At 32.7% G+C, this 22,887-nt stretch overlaps 2 protein-coding genes across 6 annotated transcripts in view; both read left to right on the top strand.

The window, feature by feature from the left end:
• LOC115877486 (PDZ and LIM domain protein Zasp-like) overlaps positions 1 to 22,887 on the top strand; it is a 129,247-nt gene that overhangs the window by 80,302 nt on the left and 26,058 nt on the right. For 3 of the 5 annotated variants that reach the window (XM_030893666.1, XM_030893669.1, XM_030893665.1), the window contains exons 5-9: positions 6,887 to 6,993; positions 8,478 to 8,634; positions 15,148 to 15,234; positions 15,514 to 15,612; positions 21,490 to 21,598. In XM_030893666.1, the coding sequence (XP_030749526.1) occupies positions 6,887 to 6,993; positions 8,478 to 8,634; positions 15,148 to 15,234; positions 15,514 to 15,612; positions 21,490 to 21,598 (559 nt within the window). Of the gene's footprint in view, positions 1 to 6,886; positions 6,994 to 7,444; positions 7,590 to 8,477; positions 8,635 to 15,147; positions 15,235 to 15,513; positions 15,613 to 21,489; positions 21,599 to 22,887 lie in introns of all 5 variants that reach the window. The other 2 variants (XM_030893670.1, XM_030893668.1) reach the window with 1 other exon arrangement.
• LOC115877487 lies at positions 15,875 to 18,502 on the top strand. Its single transcript, XM_030893671.1, has 2 exons — positions 15,875 to 16,097; positions 16,355 to 18,502. Exon 2 carries the CDS (start codon positions 16,355 to 16,357, stop codon positions 18,248 to 18,250), a length of 1,896 nt encoding a protein of 631 aa, XP_030749531.1. The 5' UTR covers positions 15,875 to 16,097; the 3' UTR covers positions 18,251 to 18,502.

Here is a 22,887-nt window from a genome sequence, read left to right as displayed (position 1 = left end):
TGCCGCCATTTTGACAGCTGTCAAAAATTCGGGTCATGCCTTGCAAAAAAATGTATTGTCATCGGGACTGAACCTACATGCCAAATTTCAATTTCCTACAATAAAAGGAAGTGGTTCTAATGGGCTTCTAATTCTTGCCCCGAACAAACATACATACATAAAATACATAGATAGTTACATACAAAGCAAGTTAAAAAAAAAACAACGCTTTATTGTACAAAAAGCCAAAACAGCTTTGTACAAAAAGTCAAAAAGCACAAAAACAAATATACAAATAATACAAAAAATGTCATACAATACAAATCAATTCAAAAAAAAATTTACGTCATAAAATTACAAATAAAACATATATGGACATTGCAGAACACAGGCGTATCTAGAAAATTTTACAAAAGGAAGACTGTAAATGGATAAAATCATGTTATAATAACATAAAATCAAGAGTTATAAAATATTAAATACTAGACCTTTAACCAGTGTGTGAGATGATCAAAATATTAAAATTAAAATTCTAAATTGTTCATGATTAAACATCAACAAAAAAGTCATTTACCGCATATAGGGCTCTCTCCAGTAAGTATGATTTCAGAGCTTTGCGAAATGCGGGAAAGAATGAAAGTGACTTGATATTCGAAGGCAAATGATTGTACATTTTCTTGGCATTGTACAGTATTGCCCCCTTAACTAGTTCTGAGCTCGGGGTTGGCAGATAAATATCATGCTTCGCATTCCTAAGTGGATAGTTGTGAGAAAGCCTTTCCGGAATAGAGAATATGTGCTTGCGGATTAAGCAAACGGATTTAAAAATGAATAAGGAAGGAAGAGTCAGTATTTTGAAATTTTTAAAGAAATTCTGGCAGTGAGTTCTACTGTTTAGTCCGAATAAGTATCGAACTCTTTTGAAGTTTGAAAATACGATCAAATTTTGTCGCGCAGTAAGTACCCCAGAATGGAAGAGCATAACGAAGATGCGACTCAAAAAGGGCATAATAGACCATTCTAGAGGTTGATGAGTTAAGTTCCTTAGACACTGATCTTAGCGCAAAACAGGCAGAGCTTAGTTTCTTTGATAAGGCTTCGATGTGCAAGTCCCATTTTAAAGAGTTGTCCACAACAAGTCCTAAGAATCTCACAGAGTCCACGACGTTAATAGTGGTGTTATTAAGTACAAAAGGTTGTATAGTACTTTTATATGACAAAACTTTGATGTATGAAGGAATCTACAGTCAACGAATTCCGGGTCAAAAGACGACACGACATAATCTATAGTACTAGAGCGAGTTTTAGTTATTCTAGTTGGTGAGTCAACATGCATGAGTATACCAAAAGAATGAAAAATGGACTGGAGAGACTCCCTAGCTGCACACACACTGGAAAAGTCAATATTTAGATCGCCACACAAAATTAATTTACTTTTTATAGGTAGGGATTCAAGCAAGCTTAGCAATTTTTGACTGAAAATATGCACGTCAGCGTCAGGTGTTCTGTAAATACAAATATTATAAAAGTCAAAAGCACTATGATAACCGACGGAAAATTCAAAAATTTTTTCGGATATTAGAGTATCGAACTTAGTTACTGCCGTAAAGTCGTTGTTAGTAGACATTATCATAGTACCTCCATGAGATGAGTTACTTCTATTGAATCTAGTTACTGTAGTGTAATTTTTGACAAATACAGGCTCATCAATATTTAACCAATGTTCAGTTATGGCAACAATTTCTGGAAAATTGAGCTCTTCTAATAAAAGATATAATTCATCCGTTTTATGTCTTAAGGACTGAATATTAATTAAAAAAACACTAAGCTTGCTATCGTCTAGTTTTTCAGAGGTTGCTTGATCCTCTGTTCGCGTCATTTCACCTAAAAAAAATATTTTTATTTTTATTTGGAGAGCCATTGGAGAAATACTTGGTATGACTTTCCCTAATTCTCTGAAGCTGTTGAAGTTTTTCCGTTGAAAAGAAGGACCTGAAGGCAGAAAGATCCGCATCCACTTCAGCTGAGTCAATACCATATACGTTGTGGAAGCGATAATATATCCTACGCAGGGAATCCGCGTCACTAAAAAATAAATAAAAGCTTATAAAAATAAGTAAAAATATTCGTATAAATGTATGTCCTAAAATGCTTCGTTTCGGAGATACAGGGTGTAGAAGTTTCATTTTTTTTTATTTCTTCCAAGTCTTTTCTGAACTATTATAGCGTCGATATTTGGATGAAAATTGCCTTTTTGGAATGACTCGTTAATTAAAGTAGTAAGATGGATTAATGTGCCTTCCGGAAGTTCAGAGAACATTTTGAGAACGTATCTGTTAGATTTTAAAATTAAGATGAATTCTTCTAGTATGCATTTGCGAAAACTTTTATTTAATTTTCTTCAAATGAAGGAGAAGAACGCATGAGTTTCCATTACTGAATCGTTCATCGCGACAAGCGACGATATTGAGGTTTATAAGCGACGATATATAAGCGACGATAAGCGACGATATATTTAAGCGACGAGATGTGTTTATGAAACCGCATCACCCATCGACTAAAACAGCAAACAGGAGACGTAATCGCGGCTGGAAAGTTCAAGATGTAACAAGGACAGTCGCATAATAATAAATTAAAAAAATCTTTAGAACTATTAAACCTCATTAACTCTATCTCCATCCAGTTGATCACAGTATAAAATTAACAAATGAAAATAAATGTTTATGTATCTATAGTTTATCCTAAAAATGATTATTTACGATTGCGTGAAGTGATTATAATAGTAATAAAATAACAGCGTATCTTCATTTCCAAGCCAATCTTTTCGATCGCATGGTATTGTTTGATACTGATATTGAAAGTTTTGAATTAAAATCTTATTATTATTTTTCATTATATGGTTGCATAAAATAGACTTAATTTCAATCTTACTGTTAACCTATTCAAGTAATAATTTATGTGCAGGTAGTTTTCGTTTTCAGAACTTAATATGATGCATAATAATTACTACTGCGTTTAATGGCTGTAATTAATTTTAAGGCAAGGTCTTCAAATAACAAGCATATTATGAGCAATACTTCTATAACGTCCATGATCTTTATTTTATTATTTATGGTACACACTATTATTATGTTACTAGAATATAAAATATATTAATAATTTAATTTTTTTTTTTGGAAATAATGCTTATATATTTGTATATTTAGCTATATGATAAGAAATACCATTTTTATTTTAGAAAGAGATACTAAAAAATCAAATAATTCAGCTACAAATTGCTTAAAAGATTATCAAAATCCGTCCACTAGAACACAATACAGAGGGTCGCTGTTATGTATGGAAACGGTCGATTATACAGGGTGAGTTTCCTACGATGTTCCCTATGGGTATCTCGGAAATTACTGGAGATAGAGTGTCGGTTAAATGGGGAAAGAATTGCAGTTTTGGGGGTCATAAATATGCGCCTGTAAGATTTTTGAAAAAGTTCATGGCTTACTAGATATTTTGAAAAAAACAAATTTCGGCTATATTAAAAATTGTCCCTAATTCCATTATAATCTATTTTAGACAAAAAGTTTTCAGATAAAAGTTGTAGATAATCACAACATCCTTAATGAGATTGTGTCCTCCGTTTTTTTCTAAAGCCTATCATTTTTGAGATATGACACAAACATATGTTTTTTTAAGTGTAAACCATAGTTGGCTTTATAAAAAGCGCTTTTTTTAAAGCTTATAAAGCGTTTAGAGATATAAGGTATAATATGTTTTCTTCGAAAAATTACTGAGTTGTAGCCAAATCTTATCATTTTTAAACAATTTCACTTAGTTAGCCATGGAAACAAGTTTAATCGTCTTTGCTCTCATCAACGTGAAGCTGTCACATCCAAACTTTGTAAAATAAAATAAACAAAAATTGTAAATATGAATTTTTGAAGTGAAGAAGAGCATGTAGATACTCGCGCATCAATAGAGTGGTTCCAACATGACTTTCATTATAACCCCCCCCCCCCCAAGAAATGTTAAAAATTATTTATATCATAAAAATGCAAACTCAGGGATAGGAAGAATAGACCAATTGCATGAGCCTCCTCGATCATCCTCGATCACCTGACCTATCCATTTTAGATTTTTTATGCGTTAACAATAAGGTTTACAAAAAAAACTTATGAATAAAGAGATGCACTACTTGTGGCGCTACGAGAGAAGTTTAATTAAGTCGACCAGTCCTTCTGTGAGAATAGGTAGTAATTCACTTTTAAAAGATGCAGCTCAAAACAATGGCGGTTTTTTTGAACATTTTCTAAAATAACTTAAAATGTATGTAGTGATATTATTTTTTTAAGTTTTAGTTTATGTAATGTAAAATGTAAAGAACCGTTTAATAATATATTCTGACTTTTTATAAGTTATAAATCATAACAGAAGAAGAATACCATGCAATCTAAGTGAAATTAGTCTAGAAAGATAAGAATTGGCTATAAATAAATTTAGCTTTTCAAACATGTCTTAAAACACGTTCTCTAAAGAATGTAACATTCACCGGTCAACGTATCCTCGAAAATGTATGGCCAAAATGTATGGCCAAGAAAATTTGAACCAATAATCCTACACGCTTTTCTTCATTTGAAAAAATCATATTTACAATTTTTGCTTATTTTAATTTACAAAGTTTGGATGTGACAGCTTTACATTTCTGAGAGCAAAGATGATTAAACTTGCTTCCATGGCTAATTAAGTGACATTGTTTAAAAATTATATGAATTGGCTATAACTCAGTAATTTTTCGAAAAAAAAAAACATATAGCTTATATCGCTGAAAAGCTTAAAAAATGGCGCTTTTTATGAAGTCATGGCCAGCTATGGTTTCCATGTAAAAAAACATATGTTTGTGTCATATCTCAAAAATGACCGGCTTTAGAAAAAAACGGAGGACACAATCTCATTAAGGATGTGATTATCTACAACTTTTATCTGAAAACATTTTGTCTAAAATAGCTTTTAATGGAATTAGGGACAATTTTTAAAATAGCCAAAATTTGTTTTTTTCTAAATATCTAGTAACCCAAGTAGCATTTTCACGACTTGCGACCACATGTTTACTAAACACAACGTTGGATTAGTTACAAAAAATAGTTAGCTCCCTACCTTGGGTTTTAAAATAAATTTAAACGTTTTTATAACGTTGTGCCGACGTTGGACTAGTACTACAGCAAAGTAGGAAGCTTCTGCGAAGACGAATAAACGTTGTCTTGTAACATTTTTTGCTTAAGTGATCTTTATGTGATTCGGACAACGTAGTTACAACGTTGGACAATATAGAGTTTTCCGACGTCAGTTTCAGGACCTATTCCAACGTTATGCAAACGTCGTCTGTTTTACTAATTCCAACGTTGTTTAGATTTCCTTATTCTTACGTTGGTAGGACGTCGAGTCACTACCTTTTTGCAACTGTATTGAACCATAACCTTAAATCTTAAATTTTCACTTCATTGTTCTGTTCAGTCAGACAGTTCAGTGCTGTTTTTGTTTTTATAAAAAAAAACTTAATTAAAATGGGACATAAGAAAAGTACATATAAAACTAAAGTTAAATATACATCGACATATATTACCGATAGTTTATCCGCTCCCTCGTTTATTTAGATTATAGAGGGCGGCACAAGCTAGACTCTAGGATGACTAAATTAGGCAATCTTGCGACTAGTATACTACCTGTTAAGGCCGAACTGCGACTTTATTAGTCCAGTATGCGACCACTCGAACTACTCCATCTTAATCTCTAAAACAACAAAGTGAAAGCCGCCATGTTGTTAAATAAGAAAATGTTTCGTTCCTAAAGTAGCAATTCCTGCTTTTTGAATACATTAACTTGAAATATTTGACCCTAAAAAACACGCGGAAACAATTTTTTCGACTGCGAATAAATTATTCTCATTTTAATAAAAAAAAAATTCAAGGAAATTTATAAAACTTCTTTAATTTTAAGGCCCATTAGTATTTTTCAAAGCAGAAACAATACATTTATCAATAAAGTTGTTTGCGTTTAACTTTTTTGCCTTGGGTAACGAGTTACAGAGTCGGTTAAAGTGTTTCAATAATTATGATCTTCAAACATCCCCCACACTTAAATATTTTTGTTTTGTTTTCCTTCACTGCCATCTGACATATGTCTCTAACTAAATCATAAAAATATATTTTACTATAATTATCCCAATTTAGAATAAAACGCGACTTAGACGCCATATTAGTTTTGTATTTCTGTGAATTAGGATTTTAAACAACGTTGCAGTTTGTACTAAATTAGGCTTCTAGCCAACGTCGGTATCCAACGTCGTTTCGACCCAAAAATCATTCTCCAAACTAGTGCAGACTAGGGTTGGCACGAGGTTGTGCCGACGTTTGGTCGCGTGACACAACGTTGTCCCGACGTCCAAATGCTGCTTGGGAAGCCATGGGCTTTTTCAAAAATCTGAAAGGTGCATATTTATAACCCCAGAAAACTATAATTCTTTCCCCATTTAACCGACTCTCTATCTTCAGTGGTTTCCGAGATACCCATAGAGAACATCGTTTGAAACTCACCCTGTATAGGTAAAATATAGGAGGTACCGCAAAAGTTATAGAATTTTTAAATTTCTATTAGCGAGTAATACATTTAAGTATACAGGGTCGGTCATGAAGTGGTGGCACATCAAAGTTTTATTTTTTAAAATAGAACCTCCTGTATATTATTGCATATTTTGTTTCCGTTAATTTTTCCTATATTTTAGTTATGCTATTCGGGAGACGTATCCCAAAAATCAGAGATTATTAATATCGATCCAGCCGTTCCTGATTTATAAATGGCTTGACTAACCCGTCTTTGTTTTACTTATTTGGATTACTAATAGTGATATTATTTGTTGCAGTGTTAATTTTAAGAAAAATGAAAAAGACTACGATGCAACTAACAGTGCCGTCTACCGTATGCTCAAAGAAGCAGAGAATGATCCGGAACAATCAGTAAATGATTCAGGTAATTTATTTTTATTTGATTAATAGTTTACTTAATGTAGATATTATTAGTTTGTTTCTTATGTTGTTATAACGAAGAATCAAGTAAAATTAATCTCTATTAGTAAATATACATAAATATGTAAGATTCAATTTATCAATCAATAGATCAAACGAAATAAATTATTATTTACTTCAATGGCAGCTGTGGCTATAGTGGAAAACTTAGACCACTACACGAGCAAGTTCCATTTGCGAGTATACAAGTTTCATTTGTGTCCATATTTTGTTATCTCCATAACTAATTATCTGTAGAGTTCATATAGCAACCCAATATGTTAAACACACTGTAAAACATAATTTAAATTATCTGTCTTTTAAGTAACTTGATTCTCCATTATAACCCCTAATAATCAATTCTTCTTTTTCCTCCGTTAAATCCTTTTCGGTTGTTTATTTATTCTGCCAACCAGAACCGGATTCCGGCATCGTAACCTCTAGTAACAAGGGGGTAGCAGGGCTGAGGCACGTCACGGCCCCACAGAACAAACCGGCGCCGGCCAATCCGCAGCTGCCTCCAGGGCAGAATATTTGCGCGGACTGCGAGAGGCTCATCGTGTAAGTATGGGAACATCTGTCTGGCTTAGTCATTTTGACGAGATGCGGTCTTAAAAACTATATTTTATAACAGCCAAAGCTACTTCCTCACCGGTAATTTTTTTCGTGTCTGTTGAATTAAGGAGGAAGCGCACTCTAAATCGACTCGGATCGGTCCACTCGAAAAAGAGCGAACGGCATCGGCATACTGACATGGCGTCGTGCATTGAATATCTTCTATCGGTAGTCGGAGATTGTGATCGGCAGTTTTTGAGTATAGATGAGGAGAATTAAATAAATTAGAAATGATTTTGTGTCGTTCAAGATTTTGTGTCCAGAACATATACTTAAAGAGAGAGATCCACGGAGTAACTAGAATTATACTAGACTTCATATTTTATGTAGAGGTCAGACACTTTAAGGCGCTTTTACCAGATATTGTGTATAAGGACTTATCTTTTTAACTATGCCATCTTTCTCTAATTAACTTTATGAAATAATAAAAATTGTTCTTCTGCTCTAAAGAAAATACAGAATTAGTACAGTCATTCTGGCATCAAAAAAGGTCTAGACTCCCATCAAATTACCTCCGATCTCATACTTTGCCAGTCGTAAGTGGTCCACTGGAAAAGCTTAAATCCGTATCCACCCACCCCAACGTTTTTGAGAAACTCAAAAAAATTGGATTCGAAGGATTTAAAAAATACTCATTACGTTATCTCGTCAAAATTGTTAAGGCAGGCCGAAATATTTTTATACATTTTTACAGGATATTTCACTACATTACGTCAACTGATATGGACGACAACTGTTCCAGACTATTATAAAATTATTTTCAGAAATATTTTTCGAAAGGAATAAAAAAAATTATATTTTTCTCTCTCAAATACTTTTTCTTATTGTCAACAGTAAATCGTACTCAAAACTTTGCGAATTACAACCACCCACTGGCCGAAAGAAAACCGAACTGTCATCCTACTAGTCCTACGCCGACGGCGTCGTCTGACAGCTGTCAAAAACCCCTTGAGAACGCCACGATTTGCACAGATTGCGAAAGAGTAATCGTGTAAGTCCAACTCGATGTTGGATTGATATTTCTATGTGCGTCCTCGTCATTATTTGGTTGTGATGCTCGTTTTTGATCTCTTATGGTCTATTCACAAAAATGTCACATCTCAGTTGCTGATTATACTAACATGGTTAGCAAAATGTGCGTCCAGTGCAAAACTAAAGTGTTTTACAGCAAATGAAACACTAATTTACCACAACATACCAAAACACTTTATTTCTTGCACTGGACGTGCGTTTCGCTAAAGATGTTAGCATCATCAGCAGATCATTAAAACGCATAATTAAACGGTTTTAATCATCTCCTGATGATGCTAACATGGTTAGCGAAACGCGCGTCCAGTGTAAAAGTAAATTGTTTTGGTGTATTGAGATGACACCTTGTTTTTTCAAGTTAGGTTCTACTTTAAAAGAGAATATAAAATGAATTTTTGGATATTCAATATTACTTATATAATTTGGTTTCATCATCGATTAATTCCTTAAAAATGGCGCATAACTAAAAGTTTAATTGTTATCCAATATAGTTAATTTGTCGTCTGTAAAATTACTCATTTCGGAATTTTTTAAAAAATCGCTACATTTAACAGTTCTTAACTAATTATTGTGAATAACCGCCACGGATGTTAAATTTCTGTGACTGGGACGGTACGGCAACGGAAATGAGATGTGACGGAAATGAGATGTGTGAATTGACCTTTACTGTGCATCGTACTTGTTCTGTCCTAGTAGTTCCAATCTTCCAATAACAATTAATATTTCTTATACTTTTTTAAATATGTGGGAAAAATTCATCTAAATTTTTCCATAAATAAAAAATTAGTACCTATTGCTTAAGTTATTTAAGGTTAAACTATTAAAATCTGCATTCTGTGATATTTAATTATTTTGTTCAAGACACATTTATTAGGAAATTTGAGTTGAAGCTTAATATCATAGCCTGCCTTGCATACATACTCTCATTACTCGCTGACGAGTATTCGACACGCATCAGAAGATGGTCACGCAAGGCATTTTCTTTCATGAGCTTTTCTGTGACTCAAAAGCCCGATACGTGATGTTATCTGCCTATCACACTACCGACATTCAAAAATCTCATTGCTTTGTTGCCTCTTTACTTTTTGATTGCCGCTGTTAACTGAGTTTACAATTCTTCTCCATTGAGTTCTATAGTGAGCTCCTTCTTCTCACTCATTCTGCATGTTAATCCCCTTTAAGTTTTCGTGGAAAATGTCCTTGTACCTTTTCAGTTGTCCACCCAGCCTCCTCTTACCGTCTACAAGCTCACCATAAAGCAGAGATTTTGGTATGCGGTTTTCTTGCATTCTCCATACGTGACTAGCCCTTTATCTTAAGCGGGATTTTGTAACCATGACTTCAAAACTCTCGCAGTTAGCTTTTTCAAAGACCGATACATTTGAGACATGATGGAACCACCGGATTCTTGAGAGTTGTCTAAGGTGTCTCTGATGCAACTTGTTTAATGCGTTTATGTGTCGGCAGTACGGCACAGGGTTTCGCTCCCATATAACATGGTGGGAATTATAATTGCTCGGTACACTACAAGTTTCGTTTTTGTACTCAAGTCATGATTGTAGAAAGCTCTGTCTTTTAATTTCCAGAATGCTTTTGAGGAGTTGCTAATCCTGTGCTGAATTTCAGAGTCAATATTGGCCTTTTCCGAAAGCCTGCTTTAATACATATACACAAGGATTATAATCCAAGAGCCAGGTGCAAAAACATGCAAGAATTTTTGAAGGCTCATATTTTTAAAATCGATTGCATTTTAGTGTTAAAAAGCAAATGTACAGTCAGCAGTTCCACATCCGGGGCACCTGGCGCTGAGAAGCGCGTAAAGGTGTAATTTTAATTAACACCTCCAAACTGTTTTCTGAATGCTGAAAATTTGCAGATAACATGCGAATGCTACGAAAGAGTAGAGCGCCATCGCAACACTGAAAAATATTTTTAGCAAAATATACACTTTTTCTGTAAATTTACACTTTTTCTACTCTTTTTCTGTAAATTTACAGATTTTCTGTAAATTTACACTTTTTCTGTCAATTTCTGCGTTAGTGGCAACAGTGGGGCGTTATTCTACGAGTAGAAGTAGTCCCATTCATTCCCCTACGCCAGTTTAATAACAAAAGTCTTCACTAGTAAAGAGAGAATTAGGGAACCATTGCGGCAATTAATTGAAGGATTGAAGGCATGCGGACTATATGAAAAGATTACGCAATATTCCAGTATATTCAATGATATATTTTGTTCTGAAACCACACTCAAAAATCAAAATCAAAAATACTTGAAGAATTATTCCTCATCGTCTATACTGAACCTGGGTCTAACACCCGTAGTACGTACAGAAAATTGGGTGATTTGTTATTTTTGGGATTATGTATTGGATTTCGAATGTGTGTGATATAATAGTATGTATTTCTTTTTGTTTAATATGTTTTCTAATAGATATGCTTTAAATCGACCCGGAAAGTATTGTCACCCTTTCCGATGCATTAATGTTTGCAACAGGATCTGATTGTCCTCCACCTCTGGGATGACGTAAACTGTCGTCTGCAAATGACGTAAACTTAGGATATAACCATCCTCTAGCAGACATGTCAAAATTTCTTTGTGACTTAATCCGACTTGAAAGTAGGTTTGGTTTGGTTTGATTAATTTTTAAATATTAATATAATTTAATGTATTTGCCCATAATCTCTGATGAATATCTGTACTACGTAGGCAAAATAGCAACTTAATCAGCGGAGAACAATGCTCACTTGTAACTAGTGAGTAACGAACAGGTCGATGCCGAGACGTCGCGTCGTCCTGCTGGGTAGTAAATTTCGCTTGCAATGTGTAAATTTACAGAAAAAGTGTAAATTTACACTTTTTCTGTAAAAAATCTGTAGATTTATAGAAAATGTGTAAATTTAAAGGAAAAGTGTAAATTTAACATTTACAGAAAAAGTATAAATTTACAAAAAATCTGTAAATTTACAGAAAAAGTGTAAATTATGCTAAAATTATATTTCAATGTTACGATGGCAACTCTACGGTTTTATAGAATGCAGTGTAAAACAAAATACAGGGTGGCCCATCGAAAACGTTCCGCAAGGCATAACGGCCAGGGTAATATTTTTTTCAGAAAATTCAAAAACACGTCAATTTTGTGTGTGAGGGGGACAACTTTTGCCTCAAAAATGATTGCAAAATCTTCAACCCTCTAAGTGGGGGTGTCATCCCCCAATTTTTTTCAAATGGGAAGGGGGGTCAAGTGGTACTGCAATGAAACGGGCTTTCTATTCTCTATACTTTCCCGCTTCGTTTTTGAAAATCGGTCAAGTTATTGAGAAAATATGAAGGATTGAAATTTGAAAAGTTTATTTAAACATTTATCAGAGTAAATCATAAGGATAAATTCCTTCGACCAATTTGCTGCTTTTTCTTATTATTTCTAGATGTTTACGCATTTTTTCACTTGCCACAAGTTTGAACGATCAGGTGCGGTAGTTGCTAGATGGCTGTTCTGTAACTTATGCGTTGAAGTTCTTCTCAATATCGTTAAACTTTTTAACAATTATGATGTACTCGCTTGCAGAAAAAGTGGAAATAATCGAACTTTATTTTAAAAATAATGAATGTGGCAATCGTGTTGCGCAAATATTCAATGAACGCCATTCTGACAAACACCTTTATGGCAAAATTGTTCGCGAGTTAGTAGTAAAATTTCGCGAAACTGGTTCCGTTATGAATAAAAAGAGGCAGAGGGAAAATCTTAGTAGTAATACTTAGTAGTAATCTTAGTAGTAATCTTAGTAGAAAATCTAGTAGCAGTAAATGAAGCTATGGAGGTATTTGTATTGGGTCAAGTTGCCATGGATAGTACCATAAAATAATGTAGTTACCATAACAACAACTGTGGTAACTACATTATTCTATGATAGTACGATGAGTACAAGAAAATTAGCCAATAAGTCTGGCGTGAATCGTACAAGTGTCCAAAGAATATTAAAAAAACTCTAGTTCCACCCGTACAAAATTCAGTTGGTACAAGAACTCACGAAGGCGATTTTCATCGTCGCTTGCAATTTTGTGAAACTATGAGTAGAGTGGCGTATGATAATAATTTCCTATTTAATGTATGTTTTTCGGATGAGCGTACTTTCTTTTTGAACGGTGTAGTTAATCGGTACAACTGTCGGTACTGGGCTGAGGACAACCCCAGGGTTTTTCACGAGCTGCACACACAAAACTCTCAGGAATTGAACGTGTGGGCTGGTATTTTTGGAAATTCTATTGTAGATCAGTTTAACAATATTGAGAAGAACTTGACAACGCACAAGTCACAGAACAGCTATCTAGCAACTACCGCACCTGATCGTTCAACCTTGTGACAAGTGAAAAAATGCGTAAATATCTAGAAATAATAAGAAAAACCTCAAATTGGTCGAAGGAATTTATCCTTATCATTTACTCTAATAAATGTTTAAATAAACTTTTTAAATTTCAATCCTTCATATTTGCTCAATGACTCGACCGATTTTCAAAAACTAGACGGTGAAATATAGAGAATAGAACGCTCTTTTCATTGCGGTACCACTTGACCCCCCTTCCCATTTGAAAAAAAATGGGGGATGACACCCCCGCTTAGAGGGTTGAAGATTTTGCAATCATTTTTGTGGCAAAAGTTGTCCCCCTCCCAAAGAAAATTGACGTGTTTTTGAATTTTTTTTGAAAAAAAAATACCCTGGCCGTTATGCCTTGCGGAACGTTTTCGATGGGCCACCTTGTATAACAGTTCAGACAGAGCAGTATGGAGACACAAAGCGTCAACTCTGCCTAAAACGCACTGTCATAAAAAAATTATGAGTCAAAAGGGGGTTTCGGAAATAAAATCCTAGATTACGTGGTTTACTAATCAGCTGTTCCAAGATCAGTGCTGAGAGTAATCAGCTGGTAGTTTAATTACGAACGGTTGGATCATTAGATTTACCGGGTTAACAATCACATTTAAATATATTTCGTAAAAAGAGATAAATTAAACAAATATAAAAAACAAACAAAAAAAAACCTCTTTAACGATTGTATAAGATCTATTTTTATCCTATTTGTTTTGCTTTAAGTATACTTTTTAGTTTCTGTAAGACTATTTTTTATAAAAACAAAATGTGTTTTATTTTAGGCTTTTTTAAAATTATGCCATTTAAAACAAAAACACTATAAACTTTATTTTAATCATTTATTTACTGCCAACATAATAAACATTCCATCATATTAATAATAAAAAAATATATCAATTTTTATCTACCAATTGTGATGAAAATTTTCAGAATTGTCTATCAAGTTCCATTCTTTCATTATGCCTGGCTATTTTAATCTAAATGTTTTAAACCACTTTTCTGTAGTTGAGTTTTCATTTTTTTCCTATTGGGTGTCTCCGATAGTGCTTTTTCGCAGTCAGTATCTTTAGAATTACTTGTTGGTTTTTTATTTATTTAAAATCTAGAGTTACTTGATGCTATGCTGATTGGCTCATTTGACTTTACGGTCACTAACAAAATATCATGTATTTGATCAACATTAGATAAAGTGATTTCGGACAAAACGGTTATTAAAAAACTTTATACTTCTATGCGGACCGTTACGTTTAAAATTACCCTAGAAATGATCAGCTGATTAATTCTACCCACCTCATTAGGAGGGTTAGTAGGATCACAACATATGGCAAAAATCGAGTTATTCGGATCACTTTCCGAACGCATTGACTCGTTTTGAGATCACTTTTCGAACGTCTGGATTAGTAATCCTATCAATCCGATCAATCAGATCACAGTTTCCGAAAACCCCTAAAGTGATTTCTGAAGGCTAAGGATATTATTCACTCTATTACATTTTTTTAACCATCTATTTTTGAAATTTAATTACATTTCTTAATAAAAGGTTAACACAAAAATGTGCACGTATAATTGCCTGACATGTAATATAGTCCAATGTAGATCTGTGTCGAATGAGGTGCATGTAGGTAGACATTAGATTTGTTTCAACACATTTTTTATAAATCTATTTAAATTGTGCTTATTTTAATTATTCTAAAATGGCGTGCCTATAAATGTACAACAAAGTTCACTTCGGGTACCTAAGTATATTATAAAAAAATTACACAATAATATTAATGTTGAAATAAATCTATTAGTAGAAGCATGGTATTATCTTATTATTTTGTATATCTATGGCACTACCGTCTTTTTATTGTTGTAAGGCATGTAAATAGCTTACCACTTACTAGACTTTTATAAAGTATAGACCAAACTAAATATTAGAATTAGTTATTCAGGTATAAATAATATATATAAAATATAAAACGTTAGAATCAGGATCTGTGGAGTTTGGATATATTTAGATTATTCTTTAATCTGCGTTTTGATTGTTATACAATATCTTAAATCATTGATTTGATTTTCGGTAGTAAAATGGATTTTATAATATATTAATATTTCTTATATTTCAGAGGTGTTTTTGTAAGAATCAAAGACAAGAATTTGCACGTTGAGTGCTTCAAGTGTGCCACTTGCGGTACTTCTTTGAAAAACGTTGGGTAAGTACCTTGTACCTAATAGGTTATTTTTAAAGCAGACTCTATCTGAGTTTTATAATTATTTTAGTTATACTAATACTGATTAGATATTAAGACATGTATATTTTTTAATAGTAATAAAACTTTTAAAATACAAAATTAGTTGTTTTCTGAGTTGTTCATTTACTACATTATTGAAAGTAAAATTATTATATTATTAAAAGCTAGAATTTTGAGTACTTTTATGGGCATTTACTTTTAACATAACTTTTAAACATCATTTCTTTTTTTTTGTTCTAGGTACTACAATATTAATAATAAACTTTATTGTGATATTCATGCCAAGTCAGCAGCAATTGCAATAAACAATCCTGCAGCCGTTCCTGTTACTATTCCTCCGTAAGTAGAAATATTCTTTTTTTGTTTACTAAGCAAATAAAAATCGTTAATTACAGACAGCTACGCAAATCACAATACGAAGAATATTTGTAAATAAATCCCTATAAAACATTTTCAGGAAACCAATTTTATATATAAATTATTGAAGGTAGTTTTATTAAAATCATATTTAAAGAAAAATAATAAAATATTATATTATAGATACTAGCTAATCCGGCAAACGTTGTTTTGCCATATAATAGTAGGGGAAAGTGGGGTAAGTTGACGAAGCGGGTAAAATGACGAATGTCGATAAAATCATTATAACGTAATATATTTCCATTCGCATAGGAAGCGCCATCTCGTTAGTGTACCCTGAAGTAACTCAAATAGTTTGGAAAGGCTTGGACGGCGTGCTTTTCTGTTAGAACTGATTTGTGGATTTCACGTGTGTCGGTAAACATTTTCGTACAGTGTTTTTAAGGTTTACAGTGTTCCAAATTAAGGTAAGACCGAAATAAAATATTACATATAAAAAACTAGGTATATATGCATGTTATGCTAAAAAAGTTTGCATAAACAAAGCTATTTATTAAATATTTTCTCATGGAACATTAAACATAACCTCTAGGGGCAAGATGGCCCGGGTAAGTTGACGAGTTCGTCATCTTACCCTACTGATCGTCATTTTACCCCATTATTTAATTTATTACAGCTCCGAATGGAGAAATAAGTATTTCGTAAAATGTTGTGCTCTTTTTAGATGCCTCGAATATACCAAAGAAAGACAAACAGACGTGCGTGGGATGAAAATGCTATGATTGCGGCTGTGCATGAAGTATTAGATGGAAAATCTTGCAATGGTGTGGCTTCTCTATACGACATCCCAGAACCGACTCTGCGCAGGTATGTGAAAAAAATGAAAAATGATCTGCAACTACCGATGCATGGAGGGAGATATTCTACTACGTTTAATTTAAACCAGAGCCAGGCACTAGTAAATTATATTACCTTGATCGACAAAAGAGGTTTTGGATTGACAGCCATACAACTAAGGAAGTTAGCCTATGACTTTGCTGAAGAACAAGGAATAACACATCGTTTTAACAAGGAACGGAAACTAGCAGGAAAGGATTGGTTATCTAATTTCATTAAAGATAATAAAATAAGTCTAAGAACTGCTGAGGCCACTTCAGTTGCGCGTTTAATGTCTTTTAACAAGCCCGCTGTCCAAAAGTTCTTTGACATTCTACGCGAAGTTCTGGAAAAATACAAATTTAGTCCCGACAGAATCTACAACGCCGACGAAAGTGGCCTGTCGTCTGTTCCGTGCAAACTACCAAAAGTTTTAAGTCCAGTCGGGACTAGAAGAGTAGCTAAAGCTGTTTCGGCCGAACGAGGCAAAAATACTACTGTTGTGTGCGCAGTTAATGCAGTTGGCAACTATGTCCCTCCTTATTTTATATTTGGTCGCATTCGTATGAAGGAAGAATTACTCTATGGTGCTCCAATAGGTTCGGATGGCACTGCACAAAAAAATGGATGGATGTGCACTGAAATTTTTGTTAAATACTTACACCATTTTTCCAAATATGCTCATTCATCGCCGGAAACCCCTGTTCTTCTTATGGTAGACAATCACTCTTCTCACATATCTTTACCTGCAATCAACTATTGTAGGCAAAAGGGGATAATCATGATTGGATTCCCACCACATACAACACACAGGTTACAACCGCTTGATGTATCATTTTTTGGCCCGCTGAAGTCGTTTTTTAGCCGAGAATGCGACAATCATCTCGTAAATCACCCTGGGCAGCTAATTGGGGACAAACATATTTGTCAGCTATTTGGAAAAGCATATAATAGGGCCGCAACGGTATCAAATGCTGTGAACGGCTTTAAAAAATGCGGTCTTCAACCTTTTGACCCTTTTGTATTTGGCGACGACGATTTTGTAATGGCTGAAACAACTGAAAGGGCACCGCATCAACCACCCGTTTATCAAAATTCCGATAATGAATCTGATGATGATATTCCTCTAATAAATTTTGTGAAACCCCAAAAGGATATTGAGAAAAAATCAACAATAAATATGACTTCAAATTCCCCAACAAGTGAAATAGTTTCAAGCACACCTCGTCATTTCGAAAAAGTAACGCAAGTAAAAAGAAATCTGTTTAGGGCGGAAAATAAAGAAAATGAGCCAATTCCTGGAACGAGTCAAACCGATAATAAACTGAATGAAGTGACACTTCAAAAAATTCGACCTTTTCCAAAAGCCGAAAGGGGGGGAAATTGTAAAAGGAAGAAGTTGACAGCTAGTGTAATAACCAGTACACCCATTAAAGAACAGTTGGAGGATAAGGAATATCAGATAAGACAAAGAGAAGAAAAGAAACGAAAAATTATAGAAAAAAAAAGTCAAAAAATCCCTAAGAAGCTAAAAGAATCAACAATTGCTTCCAAAAAAGAGAAAGTAATGCCACTGACCCCTCCCAAGAAAACTAAAGAATCTATTTTCTGCCCTGGTTGTGATGAATTATACCAGGATCCCCCAGTGGAGGACTGGATTAGTTGCAGCAATTGCCAGTATTGGTGGCACGAAGCTTGCAGCAACTACAATGGTGTAAGTGAGTTCGTTTGTGATTACTGCTAAATCCATTATGTTAGTCAACTTACCCCATTATGTTAGTCATCTTACCCTTTAGTGGGGGTAAGATGACAGATTTGCAGTATATTAAAAAACATGTTTTGTTCAGTTTAAAATAATTTGTTTATTTTTAAATATATGTGTTTTTTATAGTAAAATGTGTGTGTTAATCAAAATAGAATACAACACTCTCGTAACTTGAAAATTTAAATAAAAAAATCTATATTTTGCTTAACATCGCCAACTTACCCCACTTTCCCCTATATTGTTTAGTAAAAATGACACTTTTTGTGACGAGGCTGTATGTTTGACTGACATACAGCCGAGGCACAAACAGTAATTTTTACCCCTAATAGAACATGCTATTTTTTCAAATGCCACAAATAAGCTTTTAAACAATTTCCAACGTTTCAAATAATAGCTTTTTTCGTTTTCCTGTTATTACCGATTCTGAACCGTCCTAGAATTGTGATGCGTCTGCGCAGAAGGAAATATGAAAACATTATTTCATTTGCGCATGCGCTGGATAGTTCTAGGACGATTCAGAATCGATAATAACCATGCCCTAGACACTCAATGGTAATTTTATAGAACTCCAAATTTAGTTTCTTCCGCATCGCCAGATGGCGCAAAAGACATTAAAGTACAGGTTTCTAATTTATATATGAAGATGACATGATAGTCCCTATGTTGACTATTGTCTGTGGTCTAGTTTTTGTCTAGTTGACATCATGTTGACATGTTGACAAAATGTTGGTGATCCGTCAAGTTATTTTTAAATCATTATTTTGATCATTATTTAAATAATCATTAATTCAGATATTCCTGATTTATCGGAAAGTTCGGTGATTTCAGTGATTTGTGTTTATAGTTTGTGTTTTATTAGTTTGTGCATTCTGATATTTAGAGTCGATCATCATTTTCGTGTTAGATACTAAACTTTTTTATTAAAGTCATTCTGACATTTTAGAAATTATAAATTTATGAACCAAATAAAAAAAATAGTTTAATCATAAATAAGTAAATACATAGTTGGTAATATATAGTATTTTTTGTAACAGTTAATTAGTAGTCTATAATATTTTTGCTATATAATTTATTTGTTAAATCAATAAATAGGCGCTATGTGCTCTATTGTTGGTGTTTAAAATGTATGTATATATTTTAATTTTGTTATAATTATGTTACACTTCTAATGATCTAATAAAACATAAAATGGGCAACAAAAAAGTCTATATTTATTATTTTATATTTTGCAAGGAGTAATTTTGAGCTTGAATAACGTTACCGTTTTAGTTAGCGTTAATAAGTAACGGAACGCTAAAATTATGTTATGCCAAAACTCTCCATTAGTTTCTTCCGGATCACCAGGTGGCTCTAAATGTCGGACCCATTTGTTTTATATCAGTATCCAATCTATCTCTAGTACATGACATTAGTCTATGATAATAACAGGAAAACGAACAGACCTAATATAAAAAGATTTAAAAGTCATACCTTGTACAGTCATACAAATTATATATCGAGAAACTATGGTTACGCTCCTTGAATTTGATACTTTTTCCATAGCAACTGTTAAAATTGCCTTATATCTATCAAAAATGGGAGATAAAATAGTACCCCTTTAGAACTTTTTCTTTAATGGCCATAAGCGGGAGTAAAAGACCAACCGCCCGAACAAACACTAGAGGCGCCACCGGTCATCAAATGGTGTAAAAATTGCGAAAATTTAATCATCTAATTTTAACACAAGGGGTCGCGCTTAACTTTTTTAATTTTAATTCAATATTCATTGTTTTCAAACTATATTAGGTATTAGACTTTGCTGTATTTTGTAAATGTATAAATGTTTTCTTAGTATAAAGTTGCATCATAGTAATTTAAATTATATTACATTCATATTTAAGATTCAAATATTATGACATATATGTCAGTTGCCGTCTAAAATCTTGATAAAAAGTTAGTTATTGTCAAAAGTAGTTAAAATCATGTTAAAATTTTAAAATTTACAAGTTATAATTAGATATTTTATATTATTTCAACAACACACACATAATAGTACAGCGTAATGTTGATATGCAGGTCCAAAACAAAAAGTGCCGTTATATTTTTCAGTTTTCGTTGTCAGCCGCGGAAGTTTCAGTGATTTTAGTGTTGTCGGATATTTTTATTTGTGAAATAGAAATATTGCGTTTGGATTGCAAAACTAAAAGTGGAAGTTTTATTGCAATGTAAGCAAGCGTTTGTCCATTTCATATTTTACTTTTTTCATACCTACGACAAATATACATATATTGAAATTTTATAATTCGTTTTATTTAAAAAATGTTAGAAAACAAGCTTGTAATCCTGTAATTGACATAATTGTTATGTAATATATTTCATTTAAATGCAATATATTACTTTTCAATTAAGAAAATGTAAATTTAAAAAATATATTAAAAATATATACAGGCATTAATTGAATTTTTTTGAGTGCGAACAAACACGAGAGGCGCTTTATTATTTACTTTCATTTCTTAACATGACAGACAAAGTTCTAATAGTACTTTAACCGCAATGGTAGAATAAATAATACTTTAACACAGGGAGTATAGGATGAGTATACGTTAAAAACTTTATTTCTTCTCGCACGTTTTTTAATTGCTCTCATTTTTGAAAATGTTTGTATTACTTTTCATAAGATATTCGGGATTTAAATTGAAGTAGTTTGGATATGGCGTTTGTCGCCTCAGCCTGAATATCTGTTGGTAATTTACTTATTTCGTTTTGAACCATTTCTGGCTCCAATTCAATCAGCAATCGACACGAAAGAGAATTAAAACATATTTACTCAAAACTGACAACTAAAGAGGCAGTGAGAGGCAGCCTTATTTATTTGTCAAATTACATAGAAACAACGCCAACCCAACACAATATTTTTTCTACTCGTAATAAATTCCTTTAAATAATAATTTCTGAATAATTTTTAAAACGTAACTCGCTATGGAAAAAAAATACTGTTTTATACACGACGCTAAAATACCATTTTCCCGTCTTGTATAAAAAATAACTATTATGTCAGTTTAATAATATATTTTTTCGTACTTAACTAAACTAAAAAAATATATATTCCATGAACAAATCCAACTTTAGTGTGAAAATGACTTGTTCGATACTGTCGCAGGTATATAAAATTGTATATTGTTTCACTAATTTGTTAATTGCATTTAAAATAATAAATTTAGTCTCAATTTAATTTTTAGTGGTGGTAAAGCTCCTGTAAGTGCTATCTCAGCTGCACTTTCGAGTCACTCCTTGCCATCACCATCTCCGTTATCTCCAAAACTACCAACTTACGCTCCATCATATCCCGTAAGTATCATATTTTTTTCCATATATAATCACAAAATATATTTCTTTTTCTTTTTAATTTCTTTCTAACTTATACATTTTAAATCATTTAACCTGTAATTTTGATATTGTCTAAAATAAAGTAGCCAATTGACTATTTTATTAAAACCTGGAATATACTATACAATGGTTCGAACTCTATCCCGAAAACTTCGACAGCATATTCTGCAGATAAAAATAAGTCAAAAAGTTCGTATAAATGTATGTCCTAAAATGCTTAATTTTGGAGATTCAGGGTGTAGAAATTTCATTTTTATTTCGATTTTTTCCAAATAATTTCTGAAGTAACGTCAATATTTCGATGAAAATTGGTGTATGGGAGTTTTTTGACATGAGACATTTGGTTTTGATGTCAATATGACTCCCATTTGTAGGGGGCGCCCCCTACATGTGTTTTAACAATTTTGAAGAGTAATAACTTTTCGTCCGTACCTGTATAAAACTACTGAGTAAAAAAATATAAATTTCCATGAAGTTTTACGTAAAAAATATCTCTTGGTAAAAATTGTTACGAGCAACCATTCTCAAGAACATGGAAATAGTCAATACATGTCATTATTTACAAAAAAAATAAACAAGTTGAGTAGATAGTAATTTGACTGAAATAATACATTTGGGAAACTTTTATTTTTTCAAATTAATCATAAATTTTTCTACGAAAAAATGATACAGTTTTGTTGAACTTTTGGCACAAAAACATTTCTAATTTATGATTTGAGTCTAGTAACTATTTAGTCGACATATTTAATTGATGGCAATAATGATAATTTTGATTTCAAATATCTCGAGAACGATTTTTACTAAGAGACCTTTAAAAACGTCGTAAATGTATATTTTTTAATCAGTAGTTTTATACTGGTACGGACGAAAAGTGATTACTCTTCAAACCAGTTAAAAATATGTATGTGGCGGCCTCTACAAGAAGGAATCATATTGACATCTAAATCAAATTTCTCACGTCAAAAAACTCCCACAATTTTCACCCAAATATTGACGTTACTTCAAAAATTATTTGGAAAAATATCGAAATAAAAATGAAACTTCTACACCCCGTATCTCCGAAACTAAGCATTTTAGTACATACATTTATACGGACTTAATTAGTTATTTTTATCTGCAGAATATGCTGCCGAAGTTTAACGAATACAGTTCGAACCACCCTGTATATTTTCTCCATTTATTTATTTTTAGGTAAATTTACTTTATTTGGAATATTCTATCGTTAAAACTTAATCAAATAAAACAAGAAT

The sequence above is a fragment of the Sitophilus oryzae genome, unplaced genomic scaffold (genome assembly GCF_002938485.1).
Source record: "Sitophilus oryzae breed Bouriz unplaced genomic scaffold, Soryzae_2.0 scaffold_1494_pilon_pilon, whole genome shotgun sequence".
Taxonomy (NCBI): Eukaryota; Metazoa; Arthropoda; class Insecta; order Coleoptera; family Curculionidae; genus Sitophilus; species Sitophilus oryzae.
This window is presented reverse-complemented; position numbering and strand designations above follow the sequence as displayed.